Consider the following 16,619-nt stretch of genomic DNA (forward strand, 5'->3'; position numbering starts at 1 on the left):
AAGAACTAGTAAATTCCCAATTAGGCCGATGAGCAATGACCTATACTATTAAACTAAATGAATGGTGGTGTGACTGTGGGGAATTTTAGGCATTGGAACTACCTTGCTCTCTTATTATTATAGTTTGTTCATCTTGTCACCTATTGACTTGTTTGTTGGTCTTGTATACAAGTTGCAAAACATTTATAAGACTTATGAACTTCACTTCCACTCCCCTGGAAATAAAGATTACTGGTCTTAATATATGGGTTTAAATTTTGTTCCTGATCCTAACATGCGATGATTTTAAATCAGGCAAGCCAATTACTAGTCGCATACATAATGAAATGAATGAACCAGTTTCAAATAGGTCGAAGAAATATTCAATGTGTCAAAATGAAGGTCATCATTGTGATAATTGTCCATATAAGCAATGAATTATATCAAATATTTTGTAATTTTTAATCTTTCAAGCATAATTAATTACTATATATTGTTCAACTTATAAATTTTGTCTATATACCACTTTATTTTTGATATATTATTTTTTTAAAAAAAAATAAAAAATCAGAAATTTAACATAAAAATAAAACTCATTTAAAAAAACATAACTGAAATGGTGCACTACAATACAATTTCAATTTTTTAAAAAGAAAAAAATATAGAAATGGTGTTCCACCATACGATTCCATTAGAAAAAGGAAAAGAATGAAATCGTATTTTAACATACGATTTCAGTTCTCTGAAAAGTAAAATCGTGCTTTGATACACGATTTTTTTGTTGTGAAATCGTATATCAAAATATTATTTATCCATTTTCGTAATTTTTAAAAAAATAAGCATTATGGTGTTTTTTTTTAAATCTACCCATTTCCGTAATTAACCCCCAAAAATCTGATTCAGCAACAATGAAGAATGAAAACATAACTCCAATCATATGACAGCAATTGAAGTCATCAACCATTCTTTTCATATCACAACTACCATTATAGGTAAGAGGATATTCATGTTCATCACGGGAACCTTTCAATAAAAAAGAAAGTTTCATCTGTACCTGTAAAAAAGTCTCTAGAGTAGATATAGTGATATACAATAGAACTAATATCTCCATAAGTTTTGGATCTGTAAGTTCATTTGTACATTCTGGAAGTTCATTTAACAAATATACAACTTTAGGAATTAGCAGTAGTAACAAACCAAGTTCTGCATTTCTTATTGGATAGTTTTTACTAAATAATCTTTATTGTAACTTTTAAACTGTACTTACAGGATGAAGAGATATAGTTTAGTTAGTTGAAGAAGGTGCGTGACTTATTATAAACTTCTTGGTACATATCTTCAATTCCTATAGATCGAAAAAAATTGTACTTACAAGACGAAGCCATAGTAAATACTACTTGTTCACTGAACTTATTTGATAAAAGAAAAACGACAGTTTGGTGCCAATCACATTATAAAACTGCAACTTATATATATGCTTTGATATCTCAAGATTATCACAATTCAGATACCGAAGTTGAATAATAGAATATTATCTGTTAAAGAATTTCCATCTTAATTACAGACATTCCTCATGAACACATTGTAATAATGGCACTATAATCAGTCTCAGGACATCCCAAAGGACCATATGGAGACATGATCGTCTCCACCAAAAATCTCCCTCCATATACAATGCTATAATTGACTTTAATGTAGATAAAAAAAAAAATAAGAATAATTGTTCAACTAGGAAAAGTTTAGAGTGCATTTTATCTTCATGTTTCCTTGTGTCCCCAACTCACATATCTCAAATTTTCTGGTGCAGAAGATCATATATTCTTGCCAGGAATATCCTCCACTGAATCACAAGTAGCATGCATAGAGCCTTAGACATAACAAGTGAAAGATGTGTAACCATGGAATAACAAATCCATAAGAGTCGCATAAAGGCAGGGGCTAATTAATCAATTAATTTGTTAAATCAGTTTGGTTCTGCACAAGTTGTTCAACATCTCCTAGCTCCGTTTCTTTCCCTTGAATCTCATACTCATTCTGAAACATCATCTCTATCTGCTCCAGTGACTTCCCTTTGGTTTCAGGAACTAGTGTGACGACAAAGGCAATGGCAAGAGCCGAAATTGCAGAAAACGCAAAGAATGTTCCAGCAACACTAATTGCCTCAGACACAGAAAGAAAAGACATGGCCACAAGGCCGCTGCAGACCCTATTAGCCACAGCTCCAAGTGCAGATGCTTGAGCACGCACACGCAAAGGGAAGATTTCAGAAGTCAAAACCCAGCACACAGGGCCTAATCCAACTGAGAAGAATGCTACATTCCCGCAAACAAACAGAATAGACAATGCAATCGCAAATGACCCTTTTCCAAGCAAAGCAAGAGTAGCCCCCATACAGAACAAACAAACTGTCATCCCAATTGTGCTTATCATGAGAAGTGGCTTCCTACCTAGTTTATCAATGAGAATGATTGCTACCAAAATAAAAATAGTCTTTGATATGCCTACAGCAACAGTAGCAGCTAGAAGTTTTGAATTGTCCTCAATACCAGCTGCTTGGAAAATTTCAGGACTGTAATACACAGTTGCATCGATTCCTGAGATCTGTTGGAAACACTGAATTCCAAGTCCAGTGATCAGCATTCGCCGAAGAGGAGGAGGAGGAAACAGCAGCTCACGCCACACTGGTTTATCATCATACTTATCAGAATTGGCAAATCCAGCAGCTTGCTGTATTTCTGCAAGCCTCTCCTCCACTTCTTTCTCATCTTCATTTGTCTTCAACAGCACAGATCTTGCTTCGTCTATGCGGTTCTGCATTACCAACCACCTTGGTGATTCGGGGATAACGAAAAGGGCAAAGCCAATGAACACTGAGGGCAAAATGCCCACTGCTAGCATTACTCTCCAACTTATGTGTGCTGAAAGGCCAGAAAACGCGTAATTTGACACATAACCAAGCATAATTCCTACATTTATGAAAATCTCTGGGAAGGCGGTGAGAGAGCCTCTATTTAGATTTGGTGATATCTCAGCAATATATATAGGGGAAATCATAACTCCAAATCCTATTCCAATTCCAGCTAGAAATCTTCCAACCATTAGTACTGCATACGAAGGGGCAAGAGTCATTGTGAGTCCACCCATTTGGAAGACAACTGCAGCCAAGGCCATTGTCCATTTTCTACCAATAATATCTGATGTTCTTCCACCACCAAGGCTACCGAATAGAGAAATAATGCTAAGAATACCAATCAAAAACTCGACCTGAACCTCAGATATCTTCAGATCTTCTTTGATAAATATAACAGCTCCACTCATGACACCTACATCTGCAAAATCCACAGAACAAATCATGTCAACTTTGACTCATTCCAAAACAGCCCCGGAATTTAAATTTAAGATCAAAACAATCTTCACACTAGAATCCCCATAATAGATAAAGAGTACATAATCTATGTACCCACAATGTCATTCAATCACCAATTATCATGTAAGGTAAGTTTGTTGATTTATATAATAACTACCTTAAAAGTATACTAACGATGATTTCTAATCGGTTGACGGTAGACTGCCAGTCCTGAACCCGAAGTTTGGTAGATCTATTTCATAGATACTAGAAATGCAAAGATAAATCACATATGAAACAACGTTGATCTAGATGAACCACAGAACAAAGGACAAGGTGGGAAATGAATGAATTGTTGATAAAAACTATCACACCGACACAATCTAATTCTAAAAAGAATAGTCAATGGAAAAATGCAGCAACGAAATCAAAGAGAGGTAGCTGAAGACGGTTTCCACAAAACTGAATAAAAAATCAAGAGACTTTTCAAACTTACCATAGCCAAGAAGGACATTGTTGAGAGAAGCAAAGATGGCACAGGCAATAACATATTTCCTGGTACTGCTCCTCCTCTCTTCCACTTGCTGTTGGTGCAAAAAAACATCATCGTTGTCGTCAGGAAGCTCAGAGGTCATCCTCTTGTACTTGTTCTTTGCTCCCAAGGGGATTCCAGACAACCCCATTTCCCCATTCCCGTTTTCTTGGAACCCCATCAACTTAATTCGGATTCCAATTGGACCTTGTGTTCTCTTAGATGTTCGAACTTGAGAAAACTGTCTCAAGTTGCTACCTTTGAGTTACAAGGGTGCTGTTTTTTCGTTTTTGTTTGGTTTGGTTGGACAATCATATGACATATCCAAGACTCATCAACACCAAAGTCATGACCCTAAGATTTGGCCTTTGGATCTGAAAGTCTGAAAACTGAAACTAAAACTAAAAAGAATGAAAGAATAACCTCCCGAAATTAAAGGGCAGAACTAGGCAACAAGAGGGGCCAACCCTTTATGTCACGCAAGTAAATTAAAAGCTCAAGCAACTCAAGTTTCAATCTTTCTTCAATATTTATTTCATTGTCATGCATCACAATTCACATGGTTTGAGGATTTGACACCCCCCACCCCACTTTATTAAGCTTAAATGGCGCTTTCATCGCAACAAATATGCTTGTAACTTTCTAAAATATATTACTCCCTCATTCTAAAATATAATATTTTACATTAAATAAGAAAAATTAATAAATAGATATAAAAATAATTTTTTTTATAAAATAAATTTTATTATTATATTATTTTTTAACTCTTATGATTAGTATTATAAGAAATATAAATAAAAAATAATTAATGCTACGTTAAAAATTAAAATGATAATTATCTTAGAATAAATTATATGTTTTTACAATATGATTAATATGGAATATTTTTTATTATTATTTGAGAAAAATATATAAATTTGTTTTTATTATCTATGCAAAGCATTCTAATTATAAAAAGAGAAAATTATATATGGGGACAAGACAATGTTAACTTGAATTATTTCGTGATAATCGCCTGAATTTAAAAGCTGACGTGGAATCTATTCATTAGAAATAAGACACAGCTTTCAAAGGAGAAAATATGATGTGAAAGATTGAGTAATTTATTATGTATTAGTATTATGATTTGTTGATTTAGTTGTGAAGGGACTTTCCTTAATCAAGCATACGCGTGGTTTTATGTAAACTGCTTTGAACAATTCTAACAAATTCAAAAGAAAAACAAATATCTTTTTCTTTTCCAAGATAAGTTTCTCGGCTTCTCAGTCTAGATGAATGATAGTTGACTTTTTGCTTTGAATATATAATCGTGATGATAATTTCTAAATTGTGAGAGCTCAGGACTTATACAATTTTTCTGGTCAATTTTCACTCCTAAAGAAATTATTTAAGTGGGCAATTAAGGTTCAAATTTAATGATCGAGACCACATTCTCAATTATTTGGCCAACTTCTTGTATTGCTTTAATCACTGTAAATTTTTGCAAATTCGTTTATTTTTAAAGTCTGTATTAATTTAAGATCTGAAAATATAAAATTAGGCAATTAGCATAAACAATGTCTATTGTAAAAAAAAAAAAAAAAAAAAGCCATAAACAATGTCTTGTTGAGTGTTGACTCTTCTCGGCAACATAATTTTTATATGTTGCTTAATTGTTGGCATTTCATTCCTCAAATAAAAAAATTATATGCATTTAGATATTTACATATATTACAGCTTTTTTAAAATATCATTTGGCAATATGTTAATATTATTAAAAAAAATTATTTCTTCCAATGATAATTGTATTGTTAAATTCATTTAATAATATATCAAAATATGTTACGAGCAGATAATTATATAAAACTAAAAAACTATTTTAGATTGTTATTAAATAAAGTAGTATAAGCAATAAAAAAAGTCATGTTTTTAGTTTATATATTTTTTCTTTGTCAATCTATATAAGTTAATGCGATATTTTATTTCACTTACATTTTAATTATTAAATTATATAAAGAATGTGAGACTCAATTTCAATAATCAAAATATTATAAAAACTAAAGATATATAACTAAGGTTTCAGGAATTCCTGTAAAAGAAATATTTCAGAAATTAAAACCGTACATAAATTGAAACGTTAAAATTAAAAACGTTATTAATCTTTGAAAAAGAAATAAACATATATACCCAGTTGTCGGCGAACTGTAATCTAACGGAATCTTGCTTTTTTCTGGAATTTGTGATTCATTCCTTCAAAACAACAATGGGCACCGACAATATTATTATCCTCTTGTTCTACAGTATCAGATCTAATACCTTAAGTTAGTGGAATAAATTATAAAAAATAAAATTAATAGATTTAATTATATAAATATAAATCAAATAAAATATAAAAATATAAGATATTATTTATAAATTTAATAAATTTTAAAAAATAGGAGATATAATTACACTGCTTGGAAACAACATAGGTCCGTCACTGTTGCTAGGTCTTAATATTACTGCAAACTGCCAGCTAATATATTTAATTTTTAATAATGACGTAATAAACGGAAGTTAAAACCAAAGGTTGATGATCATAACGATCAAAATCCATGCATCGGACATGAATGATAATATTAAAATATATTATTTAGTCAAACTTATATAATCTATAATACAATTAATTTTGCCTCTATATAATCAAATAAAAATTTGAATAATATCATGTAATTAAATATATAAAAAAATTGTGTTTTATTATTTGAGTTTAAATGTGTAACTGATGTGGTAGCTCAGCTTAAGCTTAAGTTTGATATTTCGGATTCTCACAAGACAAAAACAGTATCTGGTTAATGTAAAAAATTTATATTTTACATATTATTAATTAATACTCCTTTAAAACATGTTACAATTTTTGTGTGCAATAAAATTAAACCTCTTAATAAAAATAGCTTCTCTTACATTTGAATCTAAAACTATTTTATGTATTGAAATTTAATTTGTTTTATGTTCAATTTGACTAATAAGTAGTTAATCCCAAGATACGAACAAATATTGAAGTTGGTACTCACATGACGTGACTTTCGATATAATTAAAGACATGAAGTATGATCATATATATAAAATTAGATACTCATAAAAAAATATATGTAATTATTACATGAGTTGTCTGCAGTAAAACCATGCCCCGTCACGTGGAGAAAGGGGAAGAATGAAAACAATATTAATAAGTGTTAAAGGCATACATTGATAAAATGTAAAATATTCAATTACAAAAATTATATCAAATTAATTTAATTAAAAAAACTATTTTAATGGCCAATCATTGTTCGTCCGAATGATAGTGAATTTAATCTTTCAAAATTTGTTAATGAAAAAATATAATTAAAAGAAAATACTATACTAAATGTAACAAATCAAATTTAGCAAAGAACTAATAGATACTCTAAACTAATCTCATGGGTATAAAAAAATATCTTTTTAGAAAGTATAGATATTCAAAACTTTTAAAATTTATAAATATAAAAAAATTATTCTACTTAATAAAAAATAATTTAGTAGTGGTTTATAAACATTTTACTATATTTAATGTTAGTAAAAATAAACATTAACTAAAGAAATAAATAAAATTATCAATTTAATGAAAATATTTATCATAGATGTTATAACTTTGTAAGCTAAGCGAGTATAATATTCTTATAAATTAAAACTAATATCTTGATTTTAATAAATAACTATAGATAAGTCATACTCGCACATTGATTGACTTCTCAAGGGACGTGAAAGCCAATTATGGTGAAGAACAATAGCTTAAACAATACTACACGTCACCAACCTTAAACAATAGCTTACTTTAAAATTTAAATTATGAATGATGGAATCATGCATTCATGCTCAAGCATTGCCGGCTTCTCCCTCCTCTTATGCAGCCACATATTGGAACTGGATCACTTTGCAATTGTGCATGGAGTACAATTCATAATCAAGGTAAAAAACTTATATATTTATTTTACATCAAAAATATCAGAGAGATAAATATCCTAAACTCAAACCTCCCTCTGAGTCTTTTCCAACTTTACCTAATCTTGAACCTAAAGAGGATCAAGCAGCCGTCCTTTATTATATTATACATGATATACCTCTAAACAATCTCATAAATATGTTTTTTTTTCATTAGGTTTTGTAAGTTACGTGTTCATATTCATACTCTGTAATCTTATCAACTCTCTAATAATACAAATGTGTTGTTGTATAAGTCAAAGTCGAGATGTGTCATCTGAAATTGTTGTCACATCCCAACAATATTGAATATGTACATACTTAAACAATATAAATCAATATCTTATAATATTCATAATATTTAAAATTATCAAAAGAAAAATATCATAAAGAGCCTAAAAGAAAATTGAATATCATAGAGAATATATATAGAAAAAGAAATATTTTATAAAAAGCTTGTTTGAAAAAATTATAAATGAGTATAAACAAAAAAAATAGAAAAAATTTAGAAATAAAGAACTTAAATATACTTAAAAATTATATTTTATCATAATCACAACCGTCAATTCTTAATCAATAATCATCACTTTACAATTTTTATTATAATATTTTTATCTCTTAGGATCTTAAAAAGTAAGTTTAGGACTAATTTTGATCTAACTCAATTTCAAAAACTAACTCAAAAGGTGATGATTGTCTCTCATTATATACTCTAATTTAACTTTATCTTTAGCCAATATGGGACTAGGATTTTTCCTAATACACTCCCTCATCCGAGCACCTCTTAGCCTTGATACATGAATAATATGATGAGTGACTCTTTGAATTAATCTTTGATACTCTCTGATGTTATCTTAGAATATGTTAAGAATTTTGATGTAACTCAACCCAAAAATTAACTTAAAAGTGAGAATTGTTTCTCATTTAAATATTCTAACTTGATTTTACTTTTAATTGATGTGTAACTTGGATTTTTTTCCTATACCATCAATATTTTAGAGAAGCTAATTTGTACAAATACTGTTAGAAAATATTTAATTTATTTTATTTAAAAAAAAAAAAATAGACCCGACTAAAGTTCTCATATTTCAAAACAAACCTAGGAAATCGAAGGCTATAAAACTCGAACTTTTACTTTCTCAGAATATTTGTTTAATGGGGAAGCCCTAATTAAATAAAAATTCAAGCATAGACATTTTATTATAATTTTTTCGTGTGGCTCTTACTCGGGATTTTAGTTTTCATTTCGTGGAAGACCACGTCATGATTTCAACTTAGTACCTAAAGTTACGACCAATTCGCTTTGATAACTTGGTCGGATTATTCTTTTCTCGTTTTCAAGCAACGGGTTATGGTATGACATTTTTATCGTGAGTGTTTATTCATTTGGGAAGTAAGAGTAAATTGATTAATGTTACGAGAGATTTTCAAAATGAAAAAACCTGTGTACTCCTAAATGATGGTGAGTGTTTATTCATTTGGGAAGTAAAAGGTAAATTGATTAATATTATGAGAGATTCTTAAAATGAAAAAAAAAAAAATGATGTCCTCATAAATGGAGAGCCGGAATGACCTTCAAATCATTAAAAATTTGACACTTTTCAATTGATTTTAGAACAAAACTTAATGCAATACTATACATGTTGTTTGGTATTATTCTTTAATTAAAGTTTCACTTTGATAATGTGTTAATATTTAATATATTTCTTTAGGTTTAATTATATTTTTAGTTTTTTAAATTAGATATTCTATTTTTTAAATTCTTTAAATAAAAACTTATACTTTTTAGTCACTCAAATACGAAAAATACTTTTTAAATCCCTCTACTAGAGTTTAAGAAACTAAAAAAATATAAGATTTTGTTTGAAAGAAAAAGCTAAAAGAATATTTTTCAAATTTTAAGGATAACAAATACATTTTTTATTTTATTTGAGAGACTACAATAAACATATCTTCTAAATTAACCCTTCTCCATGACAATACATGGTAATAGTAAATTTAATTCTATACAAATATAAGCAACACACTCCTTCAAGCTAAACCAAGGAAAGCATTCAAAGCAAAATATGAAGCTTTGCCCATAAAGATATAGTGCTATGATGTTCAGTTGCCACATAATGAGCATGTAGAAAACCATGGACAACCTTTTTGACCCAAAAAATAGGAATCAATAGGTAATGTTCAGTTCGAGCAAGGTAAGATGGGATAAAAACAAGAAACTTTTAGTAAATGTTGTGTCCAGGCATACGTGGCAATAGTATGATACAACACAACTGATGTGGTATCGAGGGCTAAACACCAGTGTAATTTTAACTAATGAATCTCGAACAAGTAAACATCATATTACACCTTAACTCAAAATCTTGAGAGTTAGATACGAAGAACTCAATGTTTAATAGTTGAACATGAGACTATGAAAGACCTTGGCCACAGCTAATAGGGAAAGTTGTGATTAACCAATAAACCACACACACACTCCGCAACATAGCAAAGGAAACACATGATTGCTTGAAAATGAATAATGGCAGAGCTAAGTAGTGTAATGCAGAGGATCCTTTATATGTCAAATCCACAGGCCAAAATAGCCAAAATTTTCAATTAACAAGCCTAAATTAGCATTTCAAGTATACAAAATAAGCTTAATAACTAATGGATTAAATAACATAATTCAACTTAGTCCAATAGAATCTGTTTAAAGGATGGATAAGTGACGAAGCATATAAAACACTGAAGTTGTTGAACGCGGCAAGTGTAAAACTTGGTTAAGTTCTATGTTTGATTTTGTGCAGCATTATGGTGTACAAATCTAAGCCCACAACATATGCTACATCTGCAAACTAGCACACAACATACATCACACTGGCTGGCAATTAGTTATGTAACAGACTAATATGAATGCAATTATGTTTTGATAACCATGGTTTTAATATGATATAAATAATTTCTTGTGTCCATTCATTCTCTATCTCCTGTTTCCCCTGTCCCATTCCAATCCATTAAATCATATAAATAAATAAATAAATTGAAAGAGTGGTTGTTAGGATGGAAGAAGCTACACTACTTCTACTCTAAGAAAAATATCATTAAATACTAGATAAAAATTATAAAGAGATAAACAAGATAAACTTCAGATTTTATGATTGATACCAGACCTTACATTATATAATAACCCTAATGGATGACAATCATACATGTATCACCACCTAATATTTTAGGAATTTAAAATAAAATCAAATAACATCAAAGGATAATTTTAAGTTACTTACTCTATAATAATCATCTATTTGGATCTCTTAAGTCCATCTTATCAATGATTTTATTACAAGAAACAGAGTACAAATGATTACAATATGTTGCTGGTTCAATAGTTCCTATCATCCTATATTTAGTGTGTTTGGATCGATAGTAAGCTAAATTTATCATATTATTTTTAGAAGAAAAAAATAATTGTTTTTGTGGTAAACTCACCATGATTTTGCACACACTATAATTTTTTACCACCAAACACACTATTTGTCTTTTAGCAACTAATTTCTATCACTCTTCAGAATGAAAGTGACTATGTGAATCAAGTGGCCCTTAAGGGTTATGAATTTGTGATCCTACAACTGCCGTATGCCTCCTCTCATGAACTCTCCAAATAGGAGGTGTATTCCTATCAATCAACCCCTTCAATCAAGCAAAACTAAAGCCCTGAAAACATCCTTAACTTTATTTTTTGATAAATTAGAAGTTCCATAAATGATATGAAAAAAAACAAAAGAAATCATTAACTTACAAGGTCAGGCCCAAAATAACATGTGAATAAAGTCAGGGCCCAAAATCAGTGTAAAGGCTTTTGTGAAAGTTTATACAGTTTGCCACCATCTAAAGGCATGTTAGAGGGTAAGAGAGTACATCCCCTAACATTCTCCTCCATTCAAACAGAAGTTAATGTGATGCATTCATCATCTCATTCATCTCATCTTCATTAGCATTTAACAAAAGTTAGTATGTATTGATCATTATTCAAAACTCAATTACACATCTTAGTTTGCATCATTCAATTTGCACCTAGATCATAGGGCTTTTGGATCCCTTCCCTACACCCCGCAACTAGCTCCATCCATGATTTCTTTCCAACTTCTCTGCCACGTCATAAATATCTTAGCATACTAGGGTCCATAACTTTTATTTACATGGTCCTTTCTGGGTGGAAGTAGATGATTATAAAGTGTCTGCTATAAGAAGTTACTAATACTATAATGTGTTTCCCTAGTCTAGAGACTAGAGTGAAAGTTGAGGCTATTCCTTCTTTAGGCAAGTGAAATTTATGTAATAATGCTATTAGCCTATTACTATGGAAATCAGAAATCTGCTTACAAAATATGCAACATAATCATGAGAACAAATTCCCATTTATATCATGCTACACTACTATCCATTTACCCAGATGGCATCTTGACAATAAAGATCACACAGCACAACAACCTCATGACATCTAATAAGACTGCATCCAAAATTACAACAGACTTGAGGAGAAAGAGTTGTTTTATTTTTCCTCCCCTGAAACTTCCTATTACAATTCCATTATATCACTCTTTGAAGCACACTGCACACATGCTTATAAAACAACTCCAGACAATTAGGCATTCTGATAGGCTCAAAGACAACACTATAGTAAACTACTCCTAAATTCTATAACTAAAAGCGATAAACATAAAATTAATATATTTTTTTTATTGATGATTCTTATAGAATACAAATCCTACATTATATAATAATCCTAATAGATGACAACCATACATTTATCATTATCTAGTATTTTAAAAAATATAAAATTAAATTAAATAATATCTAAAGATAATATCTAAGCCTCTAATATTTTAAACTACCTAATTGGACCTCAGTAGGCCCATCCTATCACATTCTGTTATCAAATATAAAATGTTAATACACTATTAACGTGACTTACTAGCTTATTGACACCTGTTACTAATGCACATGCGACATGCTAGTCATTTTTTTGTGTGGCCTGTGACATTTTAGTCATAAAAAGAGTGTTAACAAAATATTTGATTGGCCCATTCCTTTTAAAACACAATTTCTTATTAGCCAAAATTTATTAAAAACTACCCTCTCCAATCTCAAATATATAAAAAAATCATATATATTAACTTTAATAAAATTTAATTTAAGAAAAAAATAAGTTTTTAATTAAAATTAATAAAATAAATGATATTAACTACTTGGTATAAATATGTTTTTTTCTTATATGGAAAGAAATATAAAATTATGAATAAAAAATATTAAATAAGGAGTCAGACCTACTAATTTTATGATTGCTAACTAATTCTAAGTAATAATAAGAAGTACGTTAAAAAAAAAGTGTTTTAGCATATTTTTCTTCTGAATCCTTTACACCTCACTTTTGCTTCCAGAAGGGAGTCATCCATTCTGGACTCATTTGCAGCTTCTCCATCATTGGACCCCTCTCGATCCAAATTTCTGAAGTTTATAGAATAAAACATGATATCATGAAAGAATTTATAACACTCAGCAGCGTCTATTTAGTAGTTAATTGCATTTTCAAATAATGTGTCGATTACATCATAGTACCAATCGTTTTATCTTATATTAAACTAAAGAACGTTTATAGTTATTTTATCAAACTAATTAAGTACATCTAGAATTACATCATTTTATCTACTTTAGCCGAACAGTATCTATAATAAACGGTCAATTTTTATCCTAAAAATTGTTTTTTATTTTAGATTTCTAAGTTGACCTTGGGTGCGTACTCTTCTATTTAGGATTCATCCAAACAAATTAAAAACTATTGAAAGACATAACTCACAGAAAGATGGAAATAACACATCATAAGATATCCACCCCGAATCTAATATAATAGGAAGAAATAGCAAGATGGAAAAGTCCAAAACATTTGTATTTTATATATAGGAAGATTTGAAGACAGCCACATAATGACATTAAGGTAGGGTTTGGTTCAAAGTAGGTTTGGTCTTTTAAAAGGAAACTAAAAATATAATTTTGAGTTTTGTCATTAATATCTTATATGTTTCTTTTTTATTGTTAACGATTAATAAATACAAAAATGAAATCAATGTCGGGTTTGGTTCAAAATAGCTAGGTTAAGATCTTTAAAAAGATAATTTTAGTATATAGTGTTTCGTTATTCAATAGTATTTGAACTCCTCCAAATGTATGGAATAAATATTATATATATATATATATATGACCATTTCATTTTATAAATCAAAATTATTTTATTATGTTATTTCAATGAATCAAGTTAATAAAATTGATTTAATTTTAAGATAATAGTATACTTATTATAACAATAATATTTTTAAGAAAATAATTTTTTTAGAACATAAAATAAAATCAGTTTTAGTTTAAATTTGAAGACAATACCAATAATAATAATTTAAAAATTATAAAATCTTAAACAATCAATTTTACTCTCTAAAATTGTTTGTAACGACCACTATGTAATAATGAAAAAGAATATATATATATATATATATATATATATATATATATATATATATATGTGTGTGTGTGTGTGTGAATTGATAGAGAGGAAGGAGAGAGAGTTTGACTCTCCAAAATGAATGCTTAAATATTAATAATATAGAAGTAGATATACTAAAGTGTTTTTATTCTTTCAAGGGGAACAATTAAGCAGCTAGTACAAATGAAATCAATCAGCATTGCAAATTATATATCTGTGTCAGAATTAGATAGAGATTGAAACAAACATAGTTTACTAAAAGTAACTAAATTTTAGTTTTTCTTTTTTTAGTTAAAGACAATCAACAGTTATAAATTTTATTTCTTTAAAATATTATTACACAATTTAGTTGCCTGACGGATAAAGGTCTTCATTTTTTTTTTTCATCCAACCTTGTCATATTAACACAAGGAAATAAAAGGCCTATAAAAGGGGATCTATCACCACATACTAAATAATTCTAACAACCTCATTACTCTTATTCATACAAACTTAAGCATTAATTAGATCCGTATTGATGGCTTCTCCCCAAGTAAATATTAATGTCTTAAAAAATACTAATAATATAAAAAGATACATTAACAAACATATGCAAAAGTTTCGTTACTATCGTTTTTATTCTTGCTAGGATTAAAAGCAATTATAATGTATATAGCTAGTGATTTTGTCTAACCTATAATTTATTTAATTAAAAATTCAATAAATACATTTATCTCATTAATTTATACTTTTTTATGTTATCCAAAATAAAAATTAGACTTATAATATATTATTATTTTAATTTTTGGTTTTTATGATTAACTTATTTTTTATTTAAATCAATGAATTATAAGTAATTATATAAGTAAATTTGATAAATTTTTTAATTCAAAATTTTAAGATTCAAATTTATGAATCTTTTTCTCACTTATATAATGTTTTACTTTTTTTTTATTCATGTATAATATACATGTAATTAACACTCTTAATTTTTTTTATCTCATTATATCATTTATTAAATTTATACTCTTTTTTATCTTTCTTTCTCTAAATATAGATTAATTCTTTGTGTCACATAAGTAGTTTTTGTTTACAATATTCATCCCACTCCAAACCACAATCGCAGCTCCTTCTAAAATACCTACCTCTACCACCACAAAGAGAATTAGAGAAATAGCAACAATATGCGGCAATGCGTTGACCAAAGCATTGAAACCCCAAATTTCTTTCTAGTTAGATTCTTGTCAGCATAAGGTAGGTAGGATCCACTCCATCTAGCGAATCCCCTAATTTCTAATAAAATATTTAGCCTTTAGAGAAAAATAATAAAAAATTAATAAAATGGCCTAATATATAGATACTGATATTAAGTTAATAGTGACAAATTTAAATAATTAGTACGAAGTCATATGCTCCACAATTTTATTACCTCCATTTATAAATAAAATAAAAAATAAAATCTATATATAATCACATAAATATATCTTTTTATATCATTTTTTATATATCAATTAATTTAATTAATAATTTTTTAAAACGATTCTAGTTTTATTTTTGTATAAACGATACTAGTTTAATAAAATAGTTTAACAACTTTCAACTTTTAATTAGCAACTAAGTTAAAATAATTTCTTTTACCATTGCACCTATCTTTTCTTATTTTTTAGCTACTTATTGAGTTATTTTTAATAAATTTTATAGCATGTTTTGGCAATTTCTTATAGCACTTTCCGATTATATTTATGAATATTTTATCGCAAACATTGTAGAATAGCAAGTGACGAAGTGACCTTGTTGCCACGATCTCTTGTAATTCATTCCTTGTTGCTTTAAGTCACCCCTCCCTTTCACTCCAAATTTATCCAAGTTTTCTTCTATGTTTCAGAAAAAAGGTTATTATTCCTCTGTGTTTGTGGTGTGATACTTATGTCACGCTCAAGTTACTGTGATGGTGCATAAGTGCATGTGGATGCCTGAATTAAACCATTTGTTAATTAATGTCTAAGCGAGCTTGGTGCCTAAGCAAGTTCAGTGCTTGTATGGCGATGCCTAGTCAGTGTTAACAGTCATTGTGGTGCCTAAGTGGTGTGGTGAGGGATGATGCCTAGGTGGCAAAATATGAAGTTGGTTCCCTGTGTAGTGCCTGTAAGATGATGCCTAATATCAGAATCTTGATGAGTGATGCAAGTAACACCCATTTGATATGGCCACACATCATGCAACTCAAAGAATAGACGAGGAGTTTCATAGAAAAGACTCACATAGACTAAGATGATAAAAGATACAATATTGATACTATGTAAGTACTC

At 29.0% G+C, this 16,619-nt stretch overlaps 1 protein-coding gene across 1 annotated transcript; it reads right to left on the reverse strand.

Annotated features, from left to right (window-relative positions):
- Positions 1 to 1,495: 1,495 nt before the first annotated feature.
- LOC100812224 (probable polyol transporter 4) lies at positions 1,496 to 4,478 on the reverse strand. Its single transcript, XM_003527395.4, has 2 exons — positions 3,822 to 4,478; positions 1,496 to 3,308 (listed from the first exon to the last, which is right to left on the reverse strand). Exons 1-2 carry the CDS (start codon positions 4,036 to 4,038, stop codon positions 1,930 to 1,932), a joined length of 1,596 nt encoding a protein of 531 aa, XP_003527443.1. The 5' UTR covers positions 4,039 to 4,478; the 3' UTR covers positions 1,496 to 1,929.
- Positions 4,479 to 16,619: the final 12,141 nt, after the last annotated feature.

The sequence above is a fragment of the Glycine max genome, chromosome 6, assembly GCF_000004515.6.
Source record: "Glycine max cultivar Williams 82 chromosome 6, Glycine_max_v4.0, whole genome shotgun sequence".
In the NCBI taxonomy this organism is placed as follows: domain Eukaryota; kingdom Viridiplantae; phylum Streptophyta; class Magnoliopsida; order Fabales; family Fabaceae; genus Glycine; species Glycine max.

Bases quoted from the DNA above. Each gene is read 5' to 3' on its own strand.
- LOC100812224 (XM_003527395.4), bottom strand. From the start codon at position 4,038: ATGGGGTTCCAAGAAAACGGGAATGGGGAAATGGGGTTGTCTGGAATC. The intron at 3,309-3,821 runs GTAAGTTTGAAA...TGGATTTTGCAG, and splicing joins CAATGTCCTTCTTGGCTATG to ATGTAGGTGTCATGAGTGGA.